This window comes from Falco biarmicus, chromosome 4 (assembly GCF_023638135.1).
Source record: "Falco biarmicus isolate bFalBia1 chromosome 4, bFalBia1.pri, whole genome shotgun sequence".
Taxonomy (NCBI): Eukaryota; Metazoa; Chordata; class Aves; order Falconiformes; family Falconidae; genus Falco; species Falco biarmicus.
The window spans coordinates 16,471,102-16,493,344 of NC_079291.1; the positions used below are offsets into that span (position 1 = coordinate 16,471,102).

Here is a 22,243-nt window from a genome sequence, read left to right on the forward strand (position 1 = left end):
AAATACAACCGAACAATCATTCTGGCTGATACTTTTCCTTTGAAGTTTTATATGCTTTCTCATCAGCATTATCAAATTAGCAACCTTTTTTATGCTGCAGTGCAAATATATGCTTTTGGTTGTTTCTGGCATCAGTCTGCAAACTAGATCTCAAATGGATGTTGGAGGTAAAAGAAAGGTGAGTAAGGAGAAGTAGGACCATGCACAAAGTCAGTATTCACTGGTAGCCTCCTAACAACCTAACCAGTGAAGTATATAATTTGTCACATTCTGTACAGATTCATACATTCCTACTGTTTTATATTAACCTTATCCATCTTACATCTTCTATCGCCTAGTTCCTTTAATTATTTCTATGGGATTCTGGAAAACCTAATAACCTATGACAGATTACTTCCTTTTATTTAGTTCTGCTGATATGCAGAGAAACATTGCACTAAATTTAGGAGACACTGATTCCCTTTGCAGTTCCTAGGTATTCTTTGCAGAGCCAAGTTGCACTATACGCCGTTCAGTTTGCCTTTATGCCAATTTTAGGATATTGTCAGTTTCCTTTCACTATTAGCCAATCCTAAGTTTTTCCTGCTAAGTTTTCTACATTGTTATGCCATAATTTTACAGGTTTTGATTACTAAAGAAAACTCAGAAATGTTAGTAAAAATATTCTATAGCACACATTAGTTCTACCAGATTTACCTCAAACTGGCTGGCTGTTTACATCTGAGCTATTAAATCCCTAACAGAGTTTATTATCCCATCAGTTTCTTTTCCATTCTTTACCTTCCTTCTCTTGGCTCAATAAACCTAAATAAATTTTCATTTACACAAATTCACATGATGATTTTATCACCACTAGCTGAACAGCAGATGTAAGAGTTAAGGCCCAAGAGTACGGCCCTGAAGGAGTAAACATTTATTTCCTCTACCAGGACAGATGATAAACAAGCAAATCACAGAAGTCAGCGCCTCGAATAGCACCCAATGTATTTTTAAAAATCCTGAGCAGCTTAACTGCACGACGCCCCGCAGCAAAGAATGCCACAGGTAGCACGAACAATTTCTTTTTGTTAAACTTTAACAAGAGTTCCTTCTCTTACAACACAAGTATGGAGCTTTCCAGTTTGTATTATCACACACAGCTCCCTCTCTATTCTTTCTCTCTTGACCACTTACACTTTCTTTTTTCTAAGTGCCTATGTTATGTACACCCTCTCACACCTACCCATTTCTCAAAACCAACTTCAGATAGTCCATGTCTGCTCTACTGCAAAGTCTACTGCAAAATACTGAAAAAGCATTAAGCAAATAAGAACCTTTACCACGGAAACAACATCAGTGTTGGCAAAAATTTTATTACTGAAGAACTCAACTTCTTAAGACATTAAAAGAAAAGGCTTTGAGGATGGAAACAGATTAAACCTAGGCAGCGATATCTTCCTAGTTTTCTCAGAAACCTTGCCAGCTCAGGCAGCAGCATTAAACAGCTGCCATTAGAAAGCAGGGCGGGAAACAGCTGCCTCTGCAATTAGGGCAGTCTCTGCTCTTCTGGATAAAAGGCACAGGAGAGCAAGGAACCCCACAGAGGCTCCTACGGGGCCAGCAATAGGGCTGGTCTGACAGACCCACATGGCCAAGGACTACTTCTAAGCAAAGAATCATTAGCAGGGTCTCAGAGAAGGCCTCACTGCTCCCCTCCTCGATATAAAGCCCACTCCACAATAAGTTTCATCAAAAGCCAATTCAGACATTAATGTGCTTATTTGGGTCTCTCGAGGAGCCAACTAAGAAAAGCTCTGACAGGATTAGTGAGATCTGCTCTTCATCACTAGTAGTGGAAGGGAAAACACAAACACTTTACGATACGTTCCTGAGACCCTGACAGATTCATGGATTTAAGAGAACCTTCAAGTTCAAAGAGGTGTATTAGATCAGCAAGAAAACTAGCAAGGTAGAGAATAAATGTTCATGTCATCATCTGATTTTTTTTTAGCTCTGGCTAGTGTGTAGTTTTTACACAACTAGTATGAATTAGACCCAAACAGAAACCAAGGAAGGCTAGGATTTCTCTACTTTTATTTAATGGCACTGCATTTCTATGTGTCATACAGTGAAGTGCCCACAGACAGCATACAGATGGTATTCTAAATCACAGCCTATCACTCAGGCACGGATCACTCCAGATAAAATTCATTCCCACTACTAATAAGTTCCAGCACTAGCCAACCAGGACATAAAAAGCTTTAAAAGGCTGCACAAACATGGTTTGTTTGTTTTTTTTACATGAAAGCTTTAAAGAACCTGTCACCAAGATAAAAAAAAGTCACAGCTTAAATCAGCTATGATCATAAACTACACAGGGAACCAAAGAAAGTTTAAGGATGCTCTGAGATGTGGGAAGTTAATCTTTTTGTTAAATTTGAAAACATAAAAGCCGTTAAAAACTTCTAGAGAAAAAAAATACAAATAATGGAGTGTCCTCTAAAAGCCCTTTTTAGAAAGTCTTAAATAGCCAGAATTTTACTGTTTAAGAAAATCCTACAACAGATATCCAACACAACTTTTCATGAGGTCAATAAACAATAAAAGGAAAAAGACAGTATCAGACAAAACACAACCTGCGTTTAGATACAACGAAGTATCTTTGAGACAAGACTCTCTCCCATAACGTAAAGCAAGCTTTTCTATTTTTCTGAGCAATTCAATTTCTTCAATTATTTAATTTCAAAGTTTTATCTAGCATTTGAGATTGGCCGTACTTTAAGCAAACACATGGGCCAGATGATCTTGAAGGTTCCTTCAACCTAAATTATTCCAGGTTTTACATTTCTGTGTTCTGCAAGCATTTGTCATCTGCAGACGCCACAGCATATCGTGCCATTAGTCTCAACGTTTAGATGAAATTAGTAAAAATGAAAAATAAGAATAAAAATCAGTCAGTTCCTAAAACCTGAAAATGCAGTATTTTTCTACATGCCATATACCCACAGTAGCTCATTCTGAAAGAGTTCTTGGTTTTTATGGGGTTGAGGAAAGCATGTCTTCATACATCATTAAAGCCACTTACTAAAGAGTCACATCTTGATTAAACTGCATGTTTAAACCTTTTCCATCCAAATATTTTAATCATTAAGCTGGAAAAAAAGCAAAAATTAAGAATTTGGGTGTCACCTACCTAAATGCAGTCTTACTCAAGTATTTCCAAATTTTTGTACCATATGTTTTTAATGCAAATTCACTCAAAAAATGAACGCACACACCAAGTCCTTACAAATGATGTAAAATACATCAGGCAACATACTTGCATGCTTAATTATAACAATAAATTTGAAAAAGCATTTAAATTATTCTGAAGAATCTAATTTAAAGGTTCTTCTATCACTTCTAGAAGCCACCTGGGAAAGAATTTAAACACTTCAAATTGTTTTCGCATCTTCGTACATAGCACTACAACTATCTTCCAAAATTATTTTTGCCTACTAGTTTCTTTTTACAGTAGGAAGAATTTGAAACTGCTATTATACATACACCCACACACTTACATATGGAAGGTTGCGTGTAAAATGTGAATCTATATTCAGACTTACACATATATGTACATATCTGAATTTAACATGTGGATCTGTTTGGTCTTTTTAAAGTGACCAGTATCTTTCCTTTAATTTGCAGATAACTAAAATGTATTTTGCAACATTTTGTGAGGTTGTATGTGAAAGTGGACAACAATACGATTATACCCTACACTAATGGGCAGTTCAATATATGCAGAAAAAGTGTCATGATATAACGCCACATTAAAACTAAAACAGATTCCATATACCTTCAGTATACTTTTTGTTTTCCCACTCCTTTGAAAATAACAAGAGGGCAAAGTAACATTCACTCCTCTTGGAAAACAAAATTCAAAGTACGAGTAGATACTTTTCCCAGAAACTATCATGGGCAGTCACATCTGCCCATAATTCTGATATTCTGTTTTATTCCTGATATATAGTATTTTAATAATTAATAACATCACCTGGGAAAAGATTCTGACAGGGTAATTATGTACCTCTTATGTAATCTCTTTTAATCACAGAACAAGCAATAGTTTTAAATACTGAAATATGTAACACTCAAGCACTCCATCTGCTTTATTTTTTCTAGAATATAGCTACATAGTCTTATGAACTAACACATACCCAGATATTTATTGCTTGCAAAGTGTTTTCAAGCATCTTCACTGGAAGTACTAAAAAAAAATCCCAAATTTGTGAGTCCAAGTGCCCAGAACACTGATGCCAGCTGCAGAGAGCGTGTAATGTGGTTAATCATAAAAGGATAACACCTTGGAAGAAAGTCACTGCAACATTAGATTGTTGCCTAGGGAACTGAATTACGTCTCTTATCAGGCATTATACTTCTATATAAAGATCACTAACACGCTCTTCGGAATATTGAAAAGCATCTGTCCTACAACTATAGTATTGATTTTGCCCAAATCTAATTTATGGCATATACCTAGGCTGTAAAGATGGAAATAATAATGGTTTTTAGTTCTTAACAAAAAGCCTGTAATGCTTTTGGGGGTGAATATTCAGTCACATAATTTTTTGCTGTACTTAAAGAAGTCTATCCCCATCATAACTGAAAAGGAAATTTAAGGGGAGGGGGTGTATGGAATGTTTTGCCATGTTATACTTGGGTAATATGTTATTATACTTCCATCATTTATTGAGTTCTGAATCATGAATAAAAACATCTCAGGGTCACAAAAATATAATATTCTTTATTTAGACAAAAATACATTCAAGGTTCAAGGTATTTTTTGACAAAGTAGAGCTGTAAGAGTGAAACTTCACCTAGAAAATACGATTCCTTTTATTTTAAAAAAGGCAGAAACCAGATTAGATATTTCATATATACATCTTCCTTCACTGTACTCATGATGGAATCCTGATCTCCAGTGAGAATGGAAGTGCCTACAATAACTTACTCCAATAAATGAGAAGTTAACTGCATTTTCATAGAGTCATAGAATTGTTTAGCTTGGAAAAGACTTTCAAGATCGTTAACCCAGCACTGCCAAACCCACCGCTAAACCGCATCCCTAAACACCACATCTACATGTATTTCAAATACCTCCAGGCATGGTGATTCCACCACCTCCCTGGGCAGCCTGCTCCAATGCTTGACAGCCCTTCTGGTGCACTAATGTTTCCTAATATCCAATCTAAACCTCCCCTAGCGCAACCTGAGGCCATTTCCTCTTGTCCCATTGCTTGTTATCTGGGAGAAGAGACTGACCCTTCTCTGCCTACAGGCTCCTTCCAGGTAGTTGTAAAGAGCAACAAGGTCCCCCCTGAGCCTTCATTTCTCCAGGCTAAACAACCCCAACTCCCTCAGCTGCTCCTCAACAAGACTTGCACTCCAGACCCTTCACCAGCTTCATTGCCCATCTCTGGACACGCTCCAGCACCTCAACGTCCCTCTTGTAGTGATGGGCACAAAACTGAATGCAGGATTCCAGGTGTGGCCTCACCAGTGCTGAGTACAGAGGGACAATCACTGCCCTCATCCTGCTGGCCACACTATTTCAGGCACAAGCCAGGATGCTGTTGGCCTTCTTGGCCACCTGGGCACACTGCTGGCTCATGTTCAGCTGGCCGTCAACCAGCACCCCCAGATCCTTTCCCACCAGGCAGCTTCCCAACCGCTCTGCCCCCAGCCTGTAGCGCTGCCTGAGGCTGGTGTGCCCCAAGTGCAGGACCCAGCACTGAGCCTTGTTGAACCTCGTACAACTGGCCTGGGCCTACCGGTCTGGCCTGTCCAGATCCCTCTGCACAGCCTCCTGCCCTCTGGCAGATCAACAGTCCCCTGCAACTCAATGTTACATGCAAACTTCCTGAGGGTGCACTTGATGCCCTCACCCGCATCATCGACAGAGACATTAAACAGAACTGGCTCCAATACTAAGCCCTGGGGAACACAGAAGAGGTCTGTAAAATGAAGAATCGCAGTCAAGAAAATAAGAAATTATGGCTCTCCTCTCTGACAGAAGACCTAGCAAGCATCGAGTCATCTGGCAGCCAGTCCAAAACAAAAGCTTTGCATAATTAAGCATTACTACAGAACACTGTAGAAACAAACCAAAGGTCTATGCGAGTTCAAAAACTAACCAGGTAAAGCTGTAGGAAAACAAGGTGATGGGGTAGACACTGAAGATAACCATCTTCCTTAGCTGGCCCTAAACTGCAAGACTGCTGACAACTAGGGAGTCATGCTGAAGGAGTTACCACTGCACAGATCACTGTCAGACAGCCTTTGGTCTGACTTACTGGAGTCATTCTCAGATTACATTAGAAGCCAAATCTGTGGAGTTAAACATAATTTGGGAAATTGCTGGTTCTTTACATTTTGTTGAGGGAAGCAGTTTTCTTGCTCACCAGTGTCCTTTTAATTACTCTCATAAAACCTGGACTGTCCACACTCCCAGACATTTACAATGAAGTTTTTGTATTGCTTCACTGACAGAACTGAAAATTATCCATGTCTTGTTATGAGACTTGAAGGGACAGTTACCAACTGAAGAGAATGCATACTATAAATCACTCTTCTGAAAAGTCATCTAAAATAAAGATTGTTTTCTGCCTTCACTGAGACTAACATTTCAGTGTCTGTTAATCATATAAAAAAGCTGATCACACACAACAGTGACTTGCATATTCAGCATAATGTACTCCACAGGTCTTGATTCTGCAGATGCTCAGAGGACCAACTTCACCTGAAAGCACTACTACTCAGCTTTTCTAAAACGTACTTCTGGAATACAGAGCTTCAGACATCCATTGACGTTCCACAGGTTTGATGGCCATCCAATGCCAGTCCTCATTCTTTTCTTCTTTTTTTTTTTTTTTTTTTTTTTTAAGATATAAATGCTACGGAGTCCTGGAATTTAAATCTTTAATTTGCTCTTAATCTCAAACTTCTCAACTACTGGGACCAGGAAAAGGAAGTGTTTTCAAACTATTCTCAAACAGTTCACACTTTAAAGAAAAAAGGACAGAAGAAATGAAAAAAGCTTTCTGACCTTCAATAAAGTTGCTGTGATTTTAAGTTCTACACACCACTAAAATATACATCAAAACAGAATAAAACTCTGAAGTCTAGCACTGTTTGTAGCTACAAATGGAGACTTCAGAATTCAGTATTCTGCATAACACAACATGCCTCCGGTTTCCTTACACTGTTCCAACACAAAACTAACCAGCCAAAAAACCCCCTTTGCAACAGATTTTAAGTTCTGTAGCGCTCTATTGCAGTAGTTCTACAGCATCCTGAAATATACTTCTAACAAATTTAGTTTGTAATGTCTCAAACTGTACCTCGTATTCCTAATCTTTCAAATTCTGATTTCTTAACTCTAAGAAGTAGATGCACAAAGACAAGGAAGCTTAACATTTTGACAATGTGAAATAGCTGTGGATGGGGGAACAGCATATAAGTTATTTCACATAAATTTTGGAAAACAACATTAAGCTAGAAACTTCTGTTAAAAATGACCAGTGATGTAACCCAATCAATGTTAATGCCCTAGTATTACTATCCTTTCAAGGGCAGCAGCAAAGTGAGTCGTAGTTTGCTCATACCACCCAGAACAACTGCTTGATACCCACATGTGTAGATCCCATTAATCTTAACTCCACTCAAAGAAACATTTCACACAAGATAGTTATTTTTTCATCCCATAAAAAGCTCAGGATACTAAAAGCCACAGTCCAGTTATCTAACCGGAGGTAGACCACATAGGTCTCTGAGACCACAGGCTTCAGCAGACATAAGGCTCTAAAGTTATCTGCAAATAAAACCTTCAATCTTTAACACAAGTTAAAGATAACACTTATGGTCCAATGTTGGTCCAATGTAATTTTTAGACAACTGTTGTGGGGAGTGGTAAGCAAGTACATAATACAGGAGTGGTAAGAAACTACACAGCATACAACTAATTGCTGAAAAGATATTTCTGGAACCTTTATAAAATCCCAACCACCACCTAAAAATCAGTGGTTGCATTAAAAACATTAATATTTACAAGTTAGTATAAAATTATTTGAATTTTAACACCAGCAGTAAAACACCTACCAATACCTTATTATTAGCTCAGAAAACTGGTTCCACTTCAGCTGGTGGGCTGTTGAAGTGTTTTTTATTTTTTGGTCTTAAGAAAAAGTTACATTTCACTTACCAGTTCCTATATAGGATTTAAAGCGTCCTGATAGTCTGTTGACAAAGGCACCTAAAACATCTAGTCCCAGTAATGCTACCTGTTGAAACAAAAAGATGAGACATACAAAACAGATTACTAAAGAATTCTTTAGAACATATTTTAAAGAAATCAGACATATAAATGCAAGCATACTGGAAGACTGTATCTTAACATAAACATAAATTAAAGTTCCAATTAGAAAGCTGGTAATTCCTTGAAAGCTTTCATTAAGACAAAGTTATCAGAATGTGTTTGGAATGGATCAAGTATATTAACATATACCAGAACAACCTGGACGTTTCAGTACTTGTCCTAAAACAGAAAGAAAATATTAGAAAGCCATTGTTTTAGTATTATCAACTACAAAATTACCAAAATTAAAATTAATAATGATGAGGACTAAGGAGTTGGAAGATGCTCTACCCCACCCCGCCCCTCCTGGATCATATATTAGGACTGCAGCTAGCTCTGTCCCTCATGTTCTTTAAAAGATTACTCCAGAGGTCTAACTCAGTACTAACTGAAAATCAAAATTCCTTTTGAACAGGTACCAGTAAAGCTTTAGGCCTTTCCTCCTATCATGTTACTAAGCTGTTGAAAGAAACAGAATAGAATGCCTTAACAACAACAATAAAAAAAAGTGGGGGAGCATTACCAGATTCAGAAGAAGTAAACAACTTAAAATGCAAAACTAACTCAGCTCCAAATATAAACAGGAATACAGACTGGGGAAAAAAAAACAAATGTGGTTTGAGGGGGGTGAGGTGGTTTTTGTTTTTGAAGTCTCACCTTGGTAAAAATAGTAGCTATATGGAATATTTAAACCTCCATACATCTAAGGGTCAGGCGCTTTAACTACAACAAAAATGGCTATTCATTCTACCATTACTGTTATTGCCAACAAAGAATCTGATCACTTGTGTTTCATAGAATCATAGAATTGTTTAGGTTGGAAAATACCTTTGAGATCACAGAGTCCAACGCAGCTGTGCCAAGCCCACCACTAAGCCACCTCCCGAACCCCGCATCTACATGTATTTCAAATGCCTCCAAGGTATGGTGACTCAACCACCTCCCTGGGCAGCCTGTTCCAACAGTCAACAACCCTTTCAGGGAAGAAATTTTTCCTAATATCCAGTCTAAACCTCCCCTGGCGCAACCTGAGGGTGTTTCCTCTTGTCCTATCACTTGTTACTTGTGAGAGACATGGACGCCCACCTTGCTACAGCCTCCTTTCAGGTAGCTGTAGAGAGCTATCAGGTCTCTCCTGAGCCTCCTTTTTTCCACGCTAAAGAACTGCAGTTCTCTCAGCCACTCAATTGTGTAAGAGTATTTTATTTGAATCGAGAGCACCTGCTGCAATAATGCCTGCATATTCCATATTTTTGTATCCCTCCCTGTGAATGGGTAAAGTTTAATCATCTCGTGATGCAAGTCACGTTTATCTTTATCAGCCATTCAAGCAGTTGTCAATGTGGTGATGGCTCTTCTTAACTGTCTACCAAAGATTTGCTTAACGAATGCAGTAGGGGTTCTACTTCACTAATTAATGTACAAAAGCCACTTCAATAAATACTATAAATTTAAATATCCTGACAAGTAGTTTTGTCTTGTGATGTATGAAAACACATAGTTCAGATCACACAGGGTGAAATAAAGCTTTTAAAAGTTACCTTTCTAAGTCAGAGTAAGGCATGAGGCTAACCCCGGCTTTAAGAAACACAGAAGTAACAAACACTACTATGAGATTCTCATCTCTTTAACAGCTACTAACCAAGGACCTTTACAGATAAGAGGTAAGGGAACAGGTTACTATGGTCTTAAAGGAGCAATCCTCTACCCACAATGTGACAGTCACTCTTTAGCTCATATAAAGTCCTCCATGGTCTCCAACTTTGGAAAGGTAACAGTGTGAAATGTCGCAACATCTGCAGAGTGGGAAAGTATGATGTGAGCTCAGGCTGGAAGTAATGGGAAATCGGTCTAGCTAAAAATTTGCTTTCATTCCACATTTAAAAATTCTTAAGCGTACCCCTACAGAGTATGCCAGATAAACTACCCCTTACTGGTTCTGTAAATCAGTCTTAACATCTCACTGTTTTGATACACAGTGTTCTGAGTTTCAGCATGCCCCAGCAGGTATCATCCATGCAGTATTCAAGCAGCCCTTTGGAAGGAGACCTTAGCAACCGATAAACTGATATGAGGTTACATGAGCATAAAAGAAAAAAAGAAAATCACAAGTTGAGGCAGAACTGACATGCAAGAAAAAGGCTCCAAGCTCTCAGACACTGTGCAGGACTATGTACCCACACAGGCTCTCCCCTATCAACAGAAAAATCTCTCACCAGCATCATGGCTCTTTCCCCATCAGCTTCAATGAGGGATGTATTTCTTCTGGGATTAAAATCATTGGATCTGTTTCTTACTCTGCAACAAGTCATTTGCCTGCTGCCTAGAAAGAGCCTTTGTATGCTGGGATTGATTCATCAGCTCACTATTGTTTGATGCATTTAAACACTGCTTTTGAGGTTCACAGTAGAAAAGAAATTTTAGCTTATTTGAACTGGAGATGGTTAATTGTTGAGATACTCTTCAACAAGCCAATGTTCAGGACTGCCCTTGACTTCTCAGATCACAACAAAACTGCCAACCCAAATGAGAAATATTTCATCTGTTCTGGAAAGGACGAAACTCTTAAGTGAAATCAAGATGTTCCAACCAAAACACAATTTTGAATTGAGCCAGTGATTAGTAATTGAGGCTATTCCTTGCTCTGCAGCTTGTTCCTTTTCCAGCTCTCCTTCTACATACTCCTTTCAGTGCTGCCACTGCTTTTCTGTCGGCAACTTTCAGGCATTCAAGCCTTTGCTAAGAAAAAAAAAAACACTGTTCTTCAAACCATACCTGGTTAACCATGCATGCTTACTATTACTCTCACTTGATTCTGTAATTTCCCATCCGTGGGGGGAACATGTAGGGGCAGGACACTGTCAGGAAACCACCTCTAGTTACACAAGTTCCCAAATGACCTTAATACAAACAGCCCTGGATTTGGCCACAGGGTCTCTGAACTGTATATGGAAAAACAGATTTTGTAGATCACAATCTGTGAACTAGTCGTAAGAATCTAATGCGGGGAATTATGGAGGTCACTATCTGAAACTCCAAAAGAATGAAGTTAAAGGCACTGGACTTCCTGTCACCATGGGACAGCTGTGGTATCACTAACAATCAACTGACAAACACGAAACAGCATGCCAAAACTACACCCTGCAAGAATAAGCATTGTTCCAGCACTGCAATGCTGGAACAAGACATAAGAAAAAAATCCTGTTATGTTCTTCCCTAAGTACTGTCACAGCCAAGGCCAAAGGTGTACTTTCTCAGTTCTCAAATAAGCTCAAGCACCTTGCAAGTAGCTAAACATGAAACAAAACCATGTACATATGTGCAGTCTCTTCTGCTTCACTTCAAGTTTCTTATTCCTACTTCTCTTTACTCATCTCCCTGAATACACTTCTCTCCTGTTTCACAGGATGCTCAATCACTTTTTTCCTGTTTTTAGTGCTTCCCGTTCTAATTCTTTCCATATTGCTAACTTTGCTGATATCTACCCATACTCCATTCCCTCCCTTGACCCAAAAGCTTGCCCAGATACCGAAAACTGTCCCTGGGATCCACAGGCAGAAGGAAGCTTCCAATTTCCTGGGCTGTTTCTTCAACCCGGGTGGTTCTTCAGTCCCAGCCAGGCCATCTTCAGACTCCTCCCTTGTACAAGAAAACGCATCGCTGCAATCCTCCCACTCAGCATCAGTTGGGCAGCTGCCCCTGCTGACAGCAGCCAAAAGTACAGCCCCAGCTGCTGAAGCCACAACACATCATCTACACTTGAGACGTTTTAGCTCACAAGAAAGCATTATTTCCATTGTCTTGCTTCTTTCATCTTCAAGGTTACAAATGACACACTTCCAAAGATGTGTAGAAGTGTTTTGTTTAGGTTTTTTAGCGTATAACATACCACTTCACATTGCAAGGAGGGAGAGAGGGGTGCGGGCAATCTAACTTAGAAGTCTTCAAACCCAGCAATTTGAGTTGCAAGTTGTTTAGCAAATGCAGAGCCTCCTCTATCTAAAAATGCAAGTTCAGTGACTCCAAAGGAATGTTTTGCCACTATAATTTGGACTACAAGCTAAGATTCTCCTGAGAGTATCAAATCTTTCATATTATTAAAACGCCACATCAGCTGCAACCCTCAACTGTCCCAAAAGGGGTATAGACTACCAAACTTCTTACGATAATCTTCCTGTCATAATCCTTTTGGATAGCCAACTACAAATCATTTCAGCATCACAGTGCAAGTAACCACACTATCAGAAGATTACTGGATGACTCACCCATACTTATCCAGAGACTGATGAATGCAATTCAGCACTGAAAAGGCCTGGTTTCTTCAGAGGTCCTTCTCAACAGGCATGTCTGGGAGGTCCTTGTTACTTTGACCTCTCTTGTCTAGCAGCCAAAACAAGCTAATATGATGCCATCATAAAAATTTTAAAGCTTATTAAAAAAAATATATTTTACTGGCTTTTCCTTGAGTTGGGAAGTGTAACATTAGATACACACACACCCCTTAACTAAGAAACATTTACCCAATTTTGAACACCACATAGTCTAACACTCAAAATGGTTATCAGGAAATGTTTACAAGCTTTTGTTATTTCAAAATCTCTCATGATCTTCAAACCAATTTGAGTTCAGACTGAAAGCGCAATCTCCAAATTGTTCTGTGTTCTGTGGACAATAGCGACCAGTGTTCTAAAACGTGTCAGGTATTACCTCCAGCTTGATATGTTACAACAATACCTACAGTTTGCTTCATACATACATTAAACACGCCTCCCTTGACTACTGTCATAAATTTTTCATAGACATGTTCCAAGGATAGTAAGCGTAAAACAGGAGCATATGACACAGAGGCACCTGACATTTTAAGCCATTTTCTTTTTGGGATTGCATGGCTTAAAATTGATGTGCTGCAGTGGAAAAAGTTTGAAGACGGAGACTCTTTAAAAGCACGGCTCAATGTAAAGACAATTAGATGCATGATAGTTCTCTTCAGAATAGTTTCTTTTAAAAAGGCTTTTTTTCCCCTAAAGAAAATTGCACTTTAAAGTCTTTCTAAGCTTGCTAATGGTGCAAAACAAAGAAACACTTCATTTCAGGACCTAGTTCATTCAAAAGAGTATCATACCTTTTGTGCCCAAGTCTCTTACCTCCTTTCCCACTTTCTCTTATTTAAATTGTATTAAATGTCGAGTATTTCCCATTCTCTGCTACTTACTCCTACCTCTGCACCAGCTCCTATACTATGAGGAGACAAGTACTCATGCAGCTGCATAGTAACCCGCTTTAGGCAACCAGACCAACAATTGAACAAGAGAAAGCATCTTCTCAGCCACATCTCGTCCCCAAGCCTGTTCACTGGGCAGCCTCACAAGCACTCGCATCAGTGCAATGAAGGCACAACACACCATACAACTCAGCAGCCAGGGAAAGAAACTGCTTAAATCAGCAATGTCAATAAAAATGCAGGTATGGCTCACAAATACGTAAATTCTACTCTGAAGGATGCACCTCTCCTCTTGCACGCTGCACAGAGCCTGGAAAGGTTCTCTGTTCACACCCTAATCAATCAAATCGCAGGCTAAAAGGATAGCCCTGTTCTCCCTCTTGACTTGCAGGCATGTTTGACCCGATGCACTTCAACCTCCTATTGCATCAGTCAAATCAACTTGTTGAAACACTGCAAGATGCATTCAATATCAACAAAAGTTAACTGCTTCAAGAACAACAGTGAGAATGCCTGGCCACAGAAGCAGCTGAGCTGAAGCTCCTTCAACAGGGACTAACTACAGTTAGGCTGGATTACACAAACTGAAGCTGCAGAACAACTGAGAACTATCAATTCCACCTCTGAAGGAGATGCCTGAGACTTTGTGACTGTATATTCCACGTACCTAATTAAAAGCTGGATAAATCTGCATTCAATTAAACTGAAAATTTGTTACAAGCATCCCTTGCCTTCTGGAGATCTGCTTGATTAGTTGGCCGACATTCAATTAATACATGAAAAAATAGTAATTATCACTCAAAGAAGAATCAAATCCTTGAGCTTGAAAACTAAAACTGGATTCATACATGGACAGGTTAAAACACATTCTCATTACATAGAAATAAGGGAAGTAGCTCCCACATAGCAGAGATTAAACAAACAATTGAAGAATAATGAAATTCACTCACAATCGAACGTTCTTCCTCCAAACACACACATTTAAATTACCACTATTTCCTAACAAAGACTAAGGAAATAACAGGATCTGTACCGTAACTGAAAAATTAATGTTGAGGTGGGTCCTCTTCTATTCCATTTTTCTGTCCTGCAAGTCAGTTCTACAACTCACTAGAGCATTTGCCTTGTGTATCATATGTTGGCCTGTGTTCAACTTCAGACCCAAAATAACCCACACATTTTCTTCCTAAAGACTGCTACTTTATCACATGCCCCACATCCTGCACTTGCGCATGCAATTATTCTTACTGAAATGTCGGCCTTCCCATTTCCAGCCCTGACCATTCTGTGATCGTACGGTATTTTTATTCCTGAACTTGCCTTCCCCCCACCCAATGTCAATGTCTTCATCTTGTTTAAATAACTTTTAATTCTAGCTTCCACCTCACACACTTACATGTAGTCAACGTTATAAATGCTATCTCTTTGCAAAGGACTCAGACAAAACTACTAACCATTTGTCTTAACTGTTTGCAAATACTTTTATTCTGGAAGCTGAAAGCTCCTCCTGCTGGCCTTTTGTTGAACCAAAACGAACCAAAATAAATACTCACCAAACCAAGGAAATACTAAAATGCAACAATAACATACTAACTGGTATTTTCTTATATTTCAGTATTTAGTGTTGAGACAAACAAAGCTAAGAAAAAAATCTCACTCTACAGGAAGCATAGAATAAAAAATAATCCTAAGGATTTGCCTAAAAGAAACAGATTATCCACGCTATCAGAAATAGATACTGTGAAATCCCATTTTTTTCTTAGCACAGCAAACAATCTGCTGCTCTGACAAAACCAGCAATTATTTTCCTACTGCAGTTGAGGAATAAAGCAAGCTAAAATATCAACTAAGTAACATTTGGTAAGAAATTCAAAGATGACTCAGTCACAAACATTACTGATTACTCTTCTCAGGTAAAATTACCCTGAAAAGCTACCAGAATTTTAGTCACAGGTTTACACTTCTTATCAGGTGTGATTTGCATCAAGAACCAAAAGGTGGCTTTACCACTCAAAGAAAAAAAAATCATGGCCGTAACTATCAATTTTGATGGGCTTAAAAAAAACCCCACAACATGCTAACAGAGGTTAGCAAGTTATGTACATGAGTAAACTTGCAAAGCTCTACTTGAAACATACTATTTCTCCATCCCACACCTCTTTAGCAAAAGCTCAAAGCAGATTTCCAGATTACCTGAAGAATGGTTTGAGCCACCAGACTGTACGAAGTTAGATCATCTTATAATTAGTATAAGTGACCATTGGGTAAAAGAGAGAGGTAAGAGATGTATCAATAACAACTCATGTATACACAGACCGGTTAACCCAGGAAAGCCGGCAAATATCTAACAGTAGTGATACCCTCAGAATAAGGCATTAATTTACTGCTTGAAGTTCACCCAAGAGTCTGAACACAAACAGTAGCACTGTTCCAATTTTCTGAGATTGCCAAATCTCAGAGTTTGTGAACAAATACCAGCAGAATAATACCATCACCCAATCCTTTAATACTTTGCATCCAACGATCTGCTCCTTAAAAAAAAAATCCAGAATTCACTGCCCTTTTTTTGTTTGTTTTTTTTTGTTGTTGGTTTGGGGTTTTTTTTTGCACATCATCTGGGTACTACCTGGTGTTGCGAAGTTTTCAATAGTCTTTGGAAGCTACTTTATCACTAACTGCACAGACATACTGAAGTCCCCAAACTACACTGTTAAGGCCAGCCTTTAAAGATGACTCATCTCTCTCCCTCTCTCACACCCTCCCCGCATTCTCCAACCAACTTTCACTAGAACTCTATACCATTTGCTGATGAGTCAGTGCATTCTTAATCCCACTTTTTTGATTTATCAGTAACTCAAGCTGGTAATTGCATTTTCCACTTCAATGAGCTAGATAAACTCAGAAATTTTCCTATCTGCTTTCTTAGTTTGGAACTGCCAGATTGTTTATTAAACTACTACATACGGCTGCAAACTTCAGAAAAACAAAAGCACTATTTCCATGGCCAAAAATCTTTTTGAGGCAAGTTAATTGAACCTTGCTGCTAGCAAGCCCATACTTGTTTACTGAACACCTATTCTCTTCTCCCCCACTCGTTATCAAGTCTGCCAAATCAACCCTCCTGTTCCCTCCAGATCCTCTCCCTTCTGGTTAGGTGAAGCAGAAACCCTCCAGGGTGGCATTTCACAGCAAGTTCTCTCATGCACAGCACCGAGTCCAGCCTAGAGCTCCCAGATCGTGCATCCTCTCTCTCAGTATGGTCAGCAGAGTGCACTGAGCTTTCACATAAGAGGAAAGATACAGCACATCCAGGGCAAGTTACATTAGTGATTCCCTCATTATCCGTACCAGTCACCTACAGTGGAAACAATGCTCCCCCTCAAAACTTCCTCCAGGATTCCCTACTTCAATTCATATAGCTCAGCAGTTCCCATAAATAAGCTGGTCAGCAGCCGCTATCATTGCTCAATTACACAGCCATGTCAACAGGGAGGAATTAATGACTCTGGGACTTTGAAGACCTGCAAGACCTTTAGCAAGATACAGGAAGAAAGAAGTGATAAGCATAACTGCCCAAGTGCTCTACAAATCCACTCCTTAGCAGAGGAAAGGTAACCAACAATTTATTAAAAATAATCAAAACCAAAGATTACTTCAGTATTTTTCTTGAGACCAGACATAAGCCTGTGGTACTCATTACTTTATGGTATCGCTCAGGCCCTGAGCTGAATAACAAATTCAGATCTAACATTTAAACGTGTAACCACCGATGCTTGCGCAAGGTAAAATACAGAAGTAAAATGCAAACCAAAGCTTTTCAGAACACTTTTCATTTTCGTTTTGAAGCAGCAGATGCTGGTAGTTGCCACCATAGCCAGGAACACTAGAACCTATTATGAGCAAAAACATCCAAAGTCTTGTCCATTGCAGTTAATACATTGTATATTAAACATGTTTTTAACCGGAATGTTGAATGTATAGAGAGCCATAAGTAAGTGGACATAAGTGAAGAGGCAACAAAAAGATTTTAGTTATTATGCAAGCTATTTTTAAAATTCTTGGAATTTGTTATCATCTTAACCTCATCTTGCATGACTGAGGCTCATGATCTGCAGTGCTGCACATTCCTCATTCGTCCTAACAGCCAAGGAGTAAGCATCAACAGCAAGCAGTAATATCCCACATTACAAAAAAAAGACATCTTGAAAAGCTGATTTCCAGTATTGGTGCCCAACTTTGGCAATTTAAAAGTGCAGAAAGAAGCCTTCACATTACCCTGTTGAGATAAGTCCTCTTTAAACAAAAGGGTATTTTTCAAGACCTATCCAGGTTTCACAGTAATCAATTATCACTGACAACTGCCCTCAGATGAGGAATTTAAAGGCAAATAAATTACACTTGTACAACATACAGTTATTTCCTCAGGCTAATCAGACCTTTAATGACAAATATACTGAAAAAAAAGTAAGCTTACGCACAAATAGAGTTAAGCCTTATTAATTTCACACCTCAAACTTAGAAATGCTACGTGCAAAACACTAAGTAACACAGCACTGTAAAGCGAATGGAGAAAAATTAAGAAACCCCTGCATTCCACGAACATACTGCCCTTACAAGTTACTCCTACCTGCCTCCTGAGTCTAAGCAAATAGAAAAAAAAATTACAATAACCTCGCTACACGAAGTTGAAGGGCCCATAGTGCAAGTCAGTGGCGTTACAAGGCCGGAGGGCGAGGGACGGGCGACGGACGGGCGGGCCCGGCGGGCAGCGGCCCCGCGGCAGCGGCGCAACACCGCCCCCTGCCGGCGGCGGCGCCCGACACAGCCACGCACCCAGGCGGGGGAGGGAAAAAAAGATAGAAAAAAATCGCTAATGCGAATACGATTGTCCTTGGTAATAAACTCCGTTGTCAATCGCGTTATCGGGTGAGAAACGTCAGAAAAATATATAAATACTACAAGAGACGTGGTACGGGCGTAATCACCGGTTTCCGTGTAGCTCAGTCTAAAAGTCAGCAAAAAAAAGTGAAACGTGAGTCATCATTGGGCTGCTGTAAATTTACTATGTAACTTCCCACGCACAGGGAAGTCACCTAAAGACGATATAAACAACTTCAAACTTACAATGGAAACCCCAAGAAGCAAATTATGCATTAAATGGTATAAGACGCAGGCAGTGTAATACAAACCCGGTGAAACAGCACTCTTCACGGCCTACAGAAAATAATGGCAATCTCATGAAACATTACACCCAAGTGCAGGGACCATGGGAGTGGTAGCGCAAAAAAAAAAAAAAAGAAAAGAAAAAAGAGAAAATCACCACTATCTTGTTTCAGAGTAAGAAACACAATCCGAGTATGTAAAATAGCTGTGTGGTTTGGTGGGGTTTTTTGCATGTTATGTGCAAAAACGTTTAAATAACCACAAAAGCAAAAGCAAAAAACCAATTACTGCTTCTTTTAGGGCAAAGGACTAGAAACCAAGTTTTAACCAAACCTCCCAAAATTTCTGCATTTCCCTCAGGGGGGTGGGGGGATACAAGCTGTCATAAATGCAGTTTTATTTCTGCTCCTATTTAATTTAAAAGCAAACCGTGATGAATCATGGTGTCCCTGTGCTGAGCCTCGCCGCCCAGCCCTACCTTGAAATTGCTGGAGTTGACCCACGCTGTTAGCTCGTCGATCACTTTGTCAAGGCGCTGCTGGTCCTGCTCCAGGTCGGGGGACCTGGCCGGGTCGCTCAGGTATTCCAGCAGCTCCTGGCCGACCTGCAGCCTGCGGCCCACGTCCTTCTGCTGCACCTGGTCGCAGAAATAATCCATCCCGGCAAGCTCCATCCTCGGCCGATGCGGAAAAGTTTTTTCGGAGCCGAGCCGAGCCGAGCGGCCTCAGGGCGGGGAGCGCGGCCCGGGCAGGGCGGGCGGCAGCGGCTGGCAGACGCCCGGCGAGGCGGCGGTCCCCGGCAGGGCCGCTGCCCTCATGGAGCCGCTCCTCGCCTCCTCCGCCCCGGCCCCGCGCCCGGCGCCTCCATGCGCGCAGGCCGCCGCCAGGGGCAGGGGCCGCCGCCGGCCTCCTCCGCGCACCGCCCGCAAGGTGAGCCCCGCGCAGGGAGGGGAGCCGGGCCGCTCGCAGGCGACGGCGGGAGGCGCCTCCTCGGGCCGGGGCTTTCCGGGCGCCTCCGCGCCGCCCTAGGGGAGCCCGGGCAGGCTCCGCGCCGCCGCGCCTCCTCCCCCGCCGGGGAAGGGGAATGAAAGCGAACACAAGCGCTACAGCGGGGCGCGGGGGACCCGCAGGCACCGCCGCGGGCTAATGGGGTCCCCGCGGGAGCAGCCGCCGCCTCTCGCTCTCCCCTCCGGCTCGCAGGCGCCCAGGAGCAGTCCCCGGGCGACCCCTCACCGCCCGCAGCACCGGCCCGTCCTCCGGGGGACGCGGCAGCGGCCAGGCCGGGGCGGACCTCTCATGCTCCCGACGCCGCGGCCTCCGGCCCCTCCTGCCCGCCCGTGGGGCGGCTGCGAAACTTCGGCCCGGCGGGACCCGGCGCAGCCCGGCTCCCCCTGCCGCGCCGGACCGGGCGAGACGCCCCGCACCCGCTCGCTTCGCTCCGCGCCTTCCCGCGCCCGCCCGCCCCGCGGCGCCGCCGCCTCCGTCCCGTGGAAGTTGCGTCCTCGCGCCGCGGGCCGCCCCGACCGGCGCCAGCGAGACTGGGCGTGGCGCGCGACCGCCCGGCCCCGCCCCCCCCGCCCCTACCAGCGCCGAGCGCGCGCCCAGGCGGCCCGCCCCTCGCTGCAGCGGGAGAGCCAGCGGGCGGCGCGCGCTCACGCCGGCGCGCCGCGCGGCCTCGTGCGGGCCGTGCCTTGCGCATGCGCTCTCCGCCCGGGGGGGAGAGCGCTGAGGCGGAGGGGGGGGTTGCGGGGAGCTGGGGCTGGAGCTGCGGTCGGGGCCGGGGTCGGACAGGCCCCCCCCCCCCCAACCCGGTGGCGGCCCGACGGGAGCGCGGGCTCGCAGCGGTGGCACTGAGGTGGCTGCCCTGCAGTTGGGGGCTGCCCCAGCCCGAGGCGGGCGGCCCGGGCCGCTGGGCTGAGGGGAAGCGGGCGAGGAGCCGCTGCGGCGCCGGGCCCTGCCGTGCCATCCCTGCCACACGCGGGGTGGGGGTGGCCGCCGGGTGGCTGCTGCCTGCCTGCCGCTCTTTACAGCGGCGGAGCGGCGAGGGGGGCAGGCGCTGCGGGACGGTGACAGTCGGTGCCCCGCTGCGGAGCGGGGAGCGAAGCCGCCGCCTTTCCAGCGCGGCCCCGATGTGAAGCGGTGCCTGCAGCCGCCCGCGGGCCGCCTGCCCGGCTACAGGGCGGAGAGACCCCGGGCAGCCAGCCCGGTACGCGGCTAACTGCGGCACCGCTAACGTGCGGGCTCCCCCGGAGCTGCTCACATTTAAAACAGAGGCCCTTCAGTGCAGGGGCCGTGACTTTGAGGTGGTGTTTCAGGGACACTTTAGGCAGGTCCAAATCCCCATGAAGTTAGAAGGGGGCACGGCCGCCCTGCCCTGCTCCCTTGCTGCTCCTTGCCCTGGCAGCTCGTCCGTGTGGCCTCCCGGGCCTCTGGAAGTGCCGCTGTGGTTCTCACACGCAGGGAAAGGGAAGGAGAGGAGGCCGCTTTCCCCTCCTCGCACCCAGCCTGGTCCCCTGCGCCGGGTCTTGCTCCCGCTGACCTTTTTGGGTTGATTTAATGGGCTAAATGACAGAGTTGGTATGGGAGAGTTGGGCTGGCTCATAGGTCCTCAGAGCCAAAGCGTGGGGCTGGGGAGATGGCAAGTGTGACGTCCCCTGCCAATGGCAGTGTCCTGTAGTCGCTCTGATACTGGGAGGATTCACCTTATGCTGAACCCCAAGCTGCTGTTGACACAGGTGGTCCTTTCCTTCCCCTGCTGTCACCGCTTCTTACACCAGAGCTGATGTTTATTTGACTTTATGTAAACAATTCCAGCAGATAATTTCTTTATTTTTTTCACCCCAGAATTAGCTTTTTGCTGATTCAGGTTCCTAAATCACCTCACTCTGGGATTAAGCAAGTACCAAGCTGGAGAAGGGAAAGTAAGAATGGACAGCCAGAAGCTAGAGGGATGGAGACCTCTTTCAATGATAGCCATTGTGTCGTGAAAGCTCGGCTTAGTTTCAAGACAGCACAGTCTGTCTGTCTAGCCTCATAAGCCCTAACACTGGGCAAGGGTGAGTCCGCAGGACAGTGAGGTACTGCCTTTGGTTGCAGTATTTAGACAGGTATAAACTGAGTGAGGAGCCACGCCTGCAACTTGTAGTTTCACAGCAGTGTAAACCAAACTAAATTGGTGCTACAGTGGTCCTACTTTCCTGCTTCTCACAGATTCTACTTTCAGGAATTCTGGACTTCCTTTCTGCCCTATGCACTGACATTTGTGTGACCTTGCAGAGGGCTAGTTCAGGGAATCGATCTGGCAAAAAAAAAGAGATCTCTGTCCACAGGCACAGCAGAAGGCAAGACCACAAGCAGCCTTTTGTTGATTTTGGTGTGATGTGGCAAATTCAGGATCCCGTGCTTGATTGCTTCCTAGGCATTACAATAATGAAGATGGTTAAAAAAATTATAGATGCCTTTAAAACAGAAATGTTATGTATTGTA

At 43.0% G+C, this 22,243-nt stretch overlaps 1 protein-coding gene across 22 annotated transcripts in view; it reads right to left on the bottom strand.

Annotated features, from left to right (window-relative positions):
• CLASP2 (cytoplasmic linker associated protein 2) overlaps nucleotides 1-20,271 on the bottom strand; it is a 146,738-nt gene extending 126,467 nt beyond the window's left edge. For 11 of the 22 annotated variants that reach the window (XM_056338815.1, XM_056338810.1, XM_056338807.1 and 8 more), the window contains exons 1-2: nucleotides 19,237-20,270; nucleotides 8,222-8,300 (exon numbers count right to left, since the gene is read on the bottom strand). In XM_056338815.1, the coding sequence (XP_056194790.1) occupies nucleotides 8,222-8,300; nucleotides 19,237-19,431 (274 nt within the window). In that variant the 5' untranslated portion in view covers nucleotides 19,432-20,270. Of the gene's footprint in view, nucleotides 1-8,221; nucleotides 8,301-19,236 lie in introns of all 22 variants that reach the window. The other 11 variants (XM_056338800.1, XM_056338797.1, XM_056338806.1 and 8 more) reach the window with 2 other exon arrangements.
• Between the last annotated feature and the right edge of the window lie 1,972 nt (nucleotides 20,272-22,243).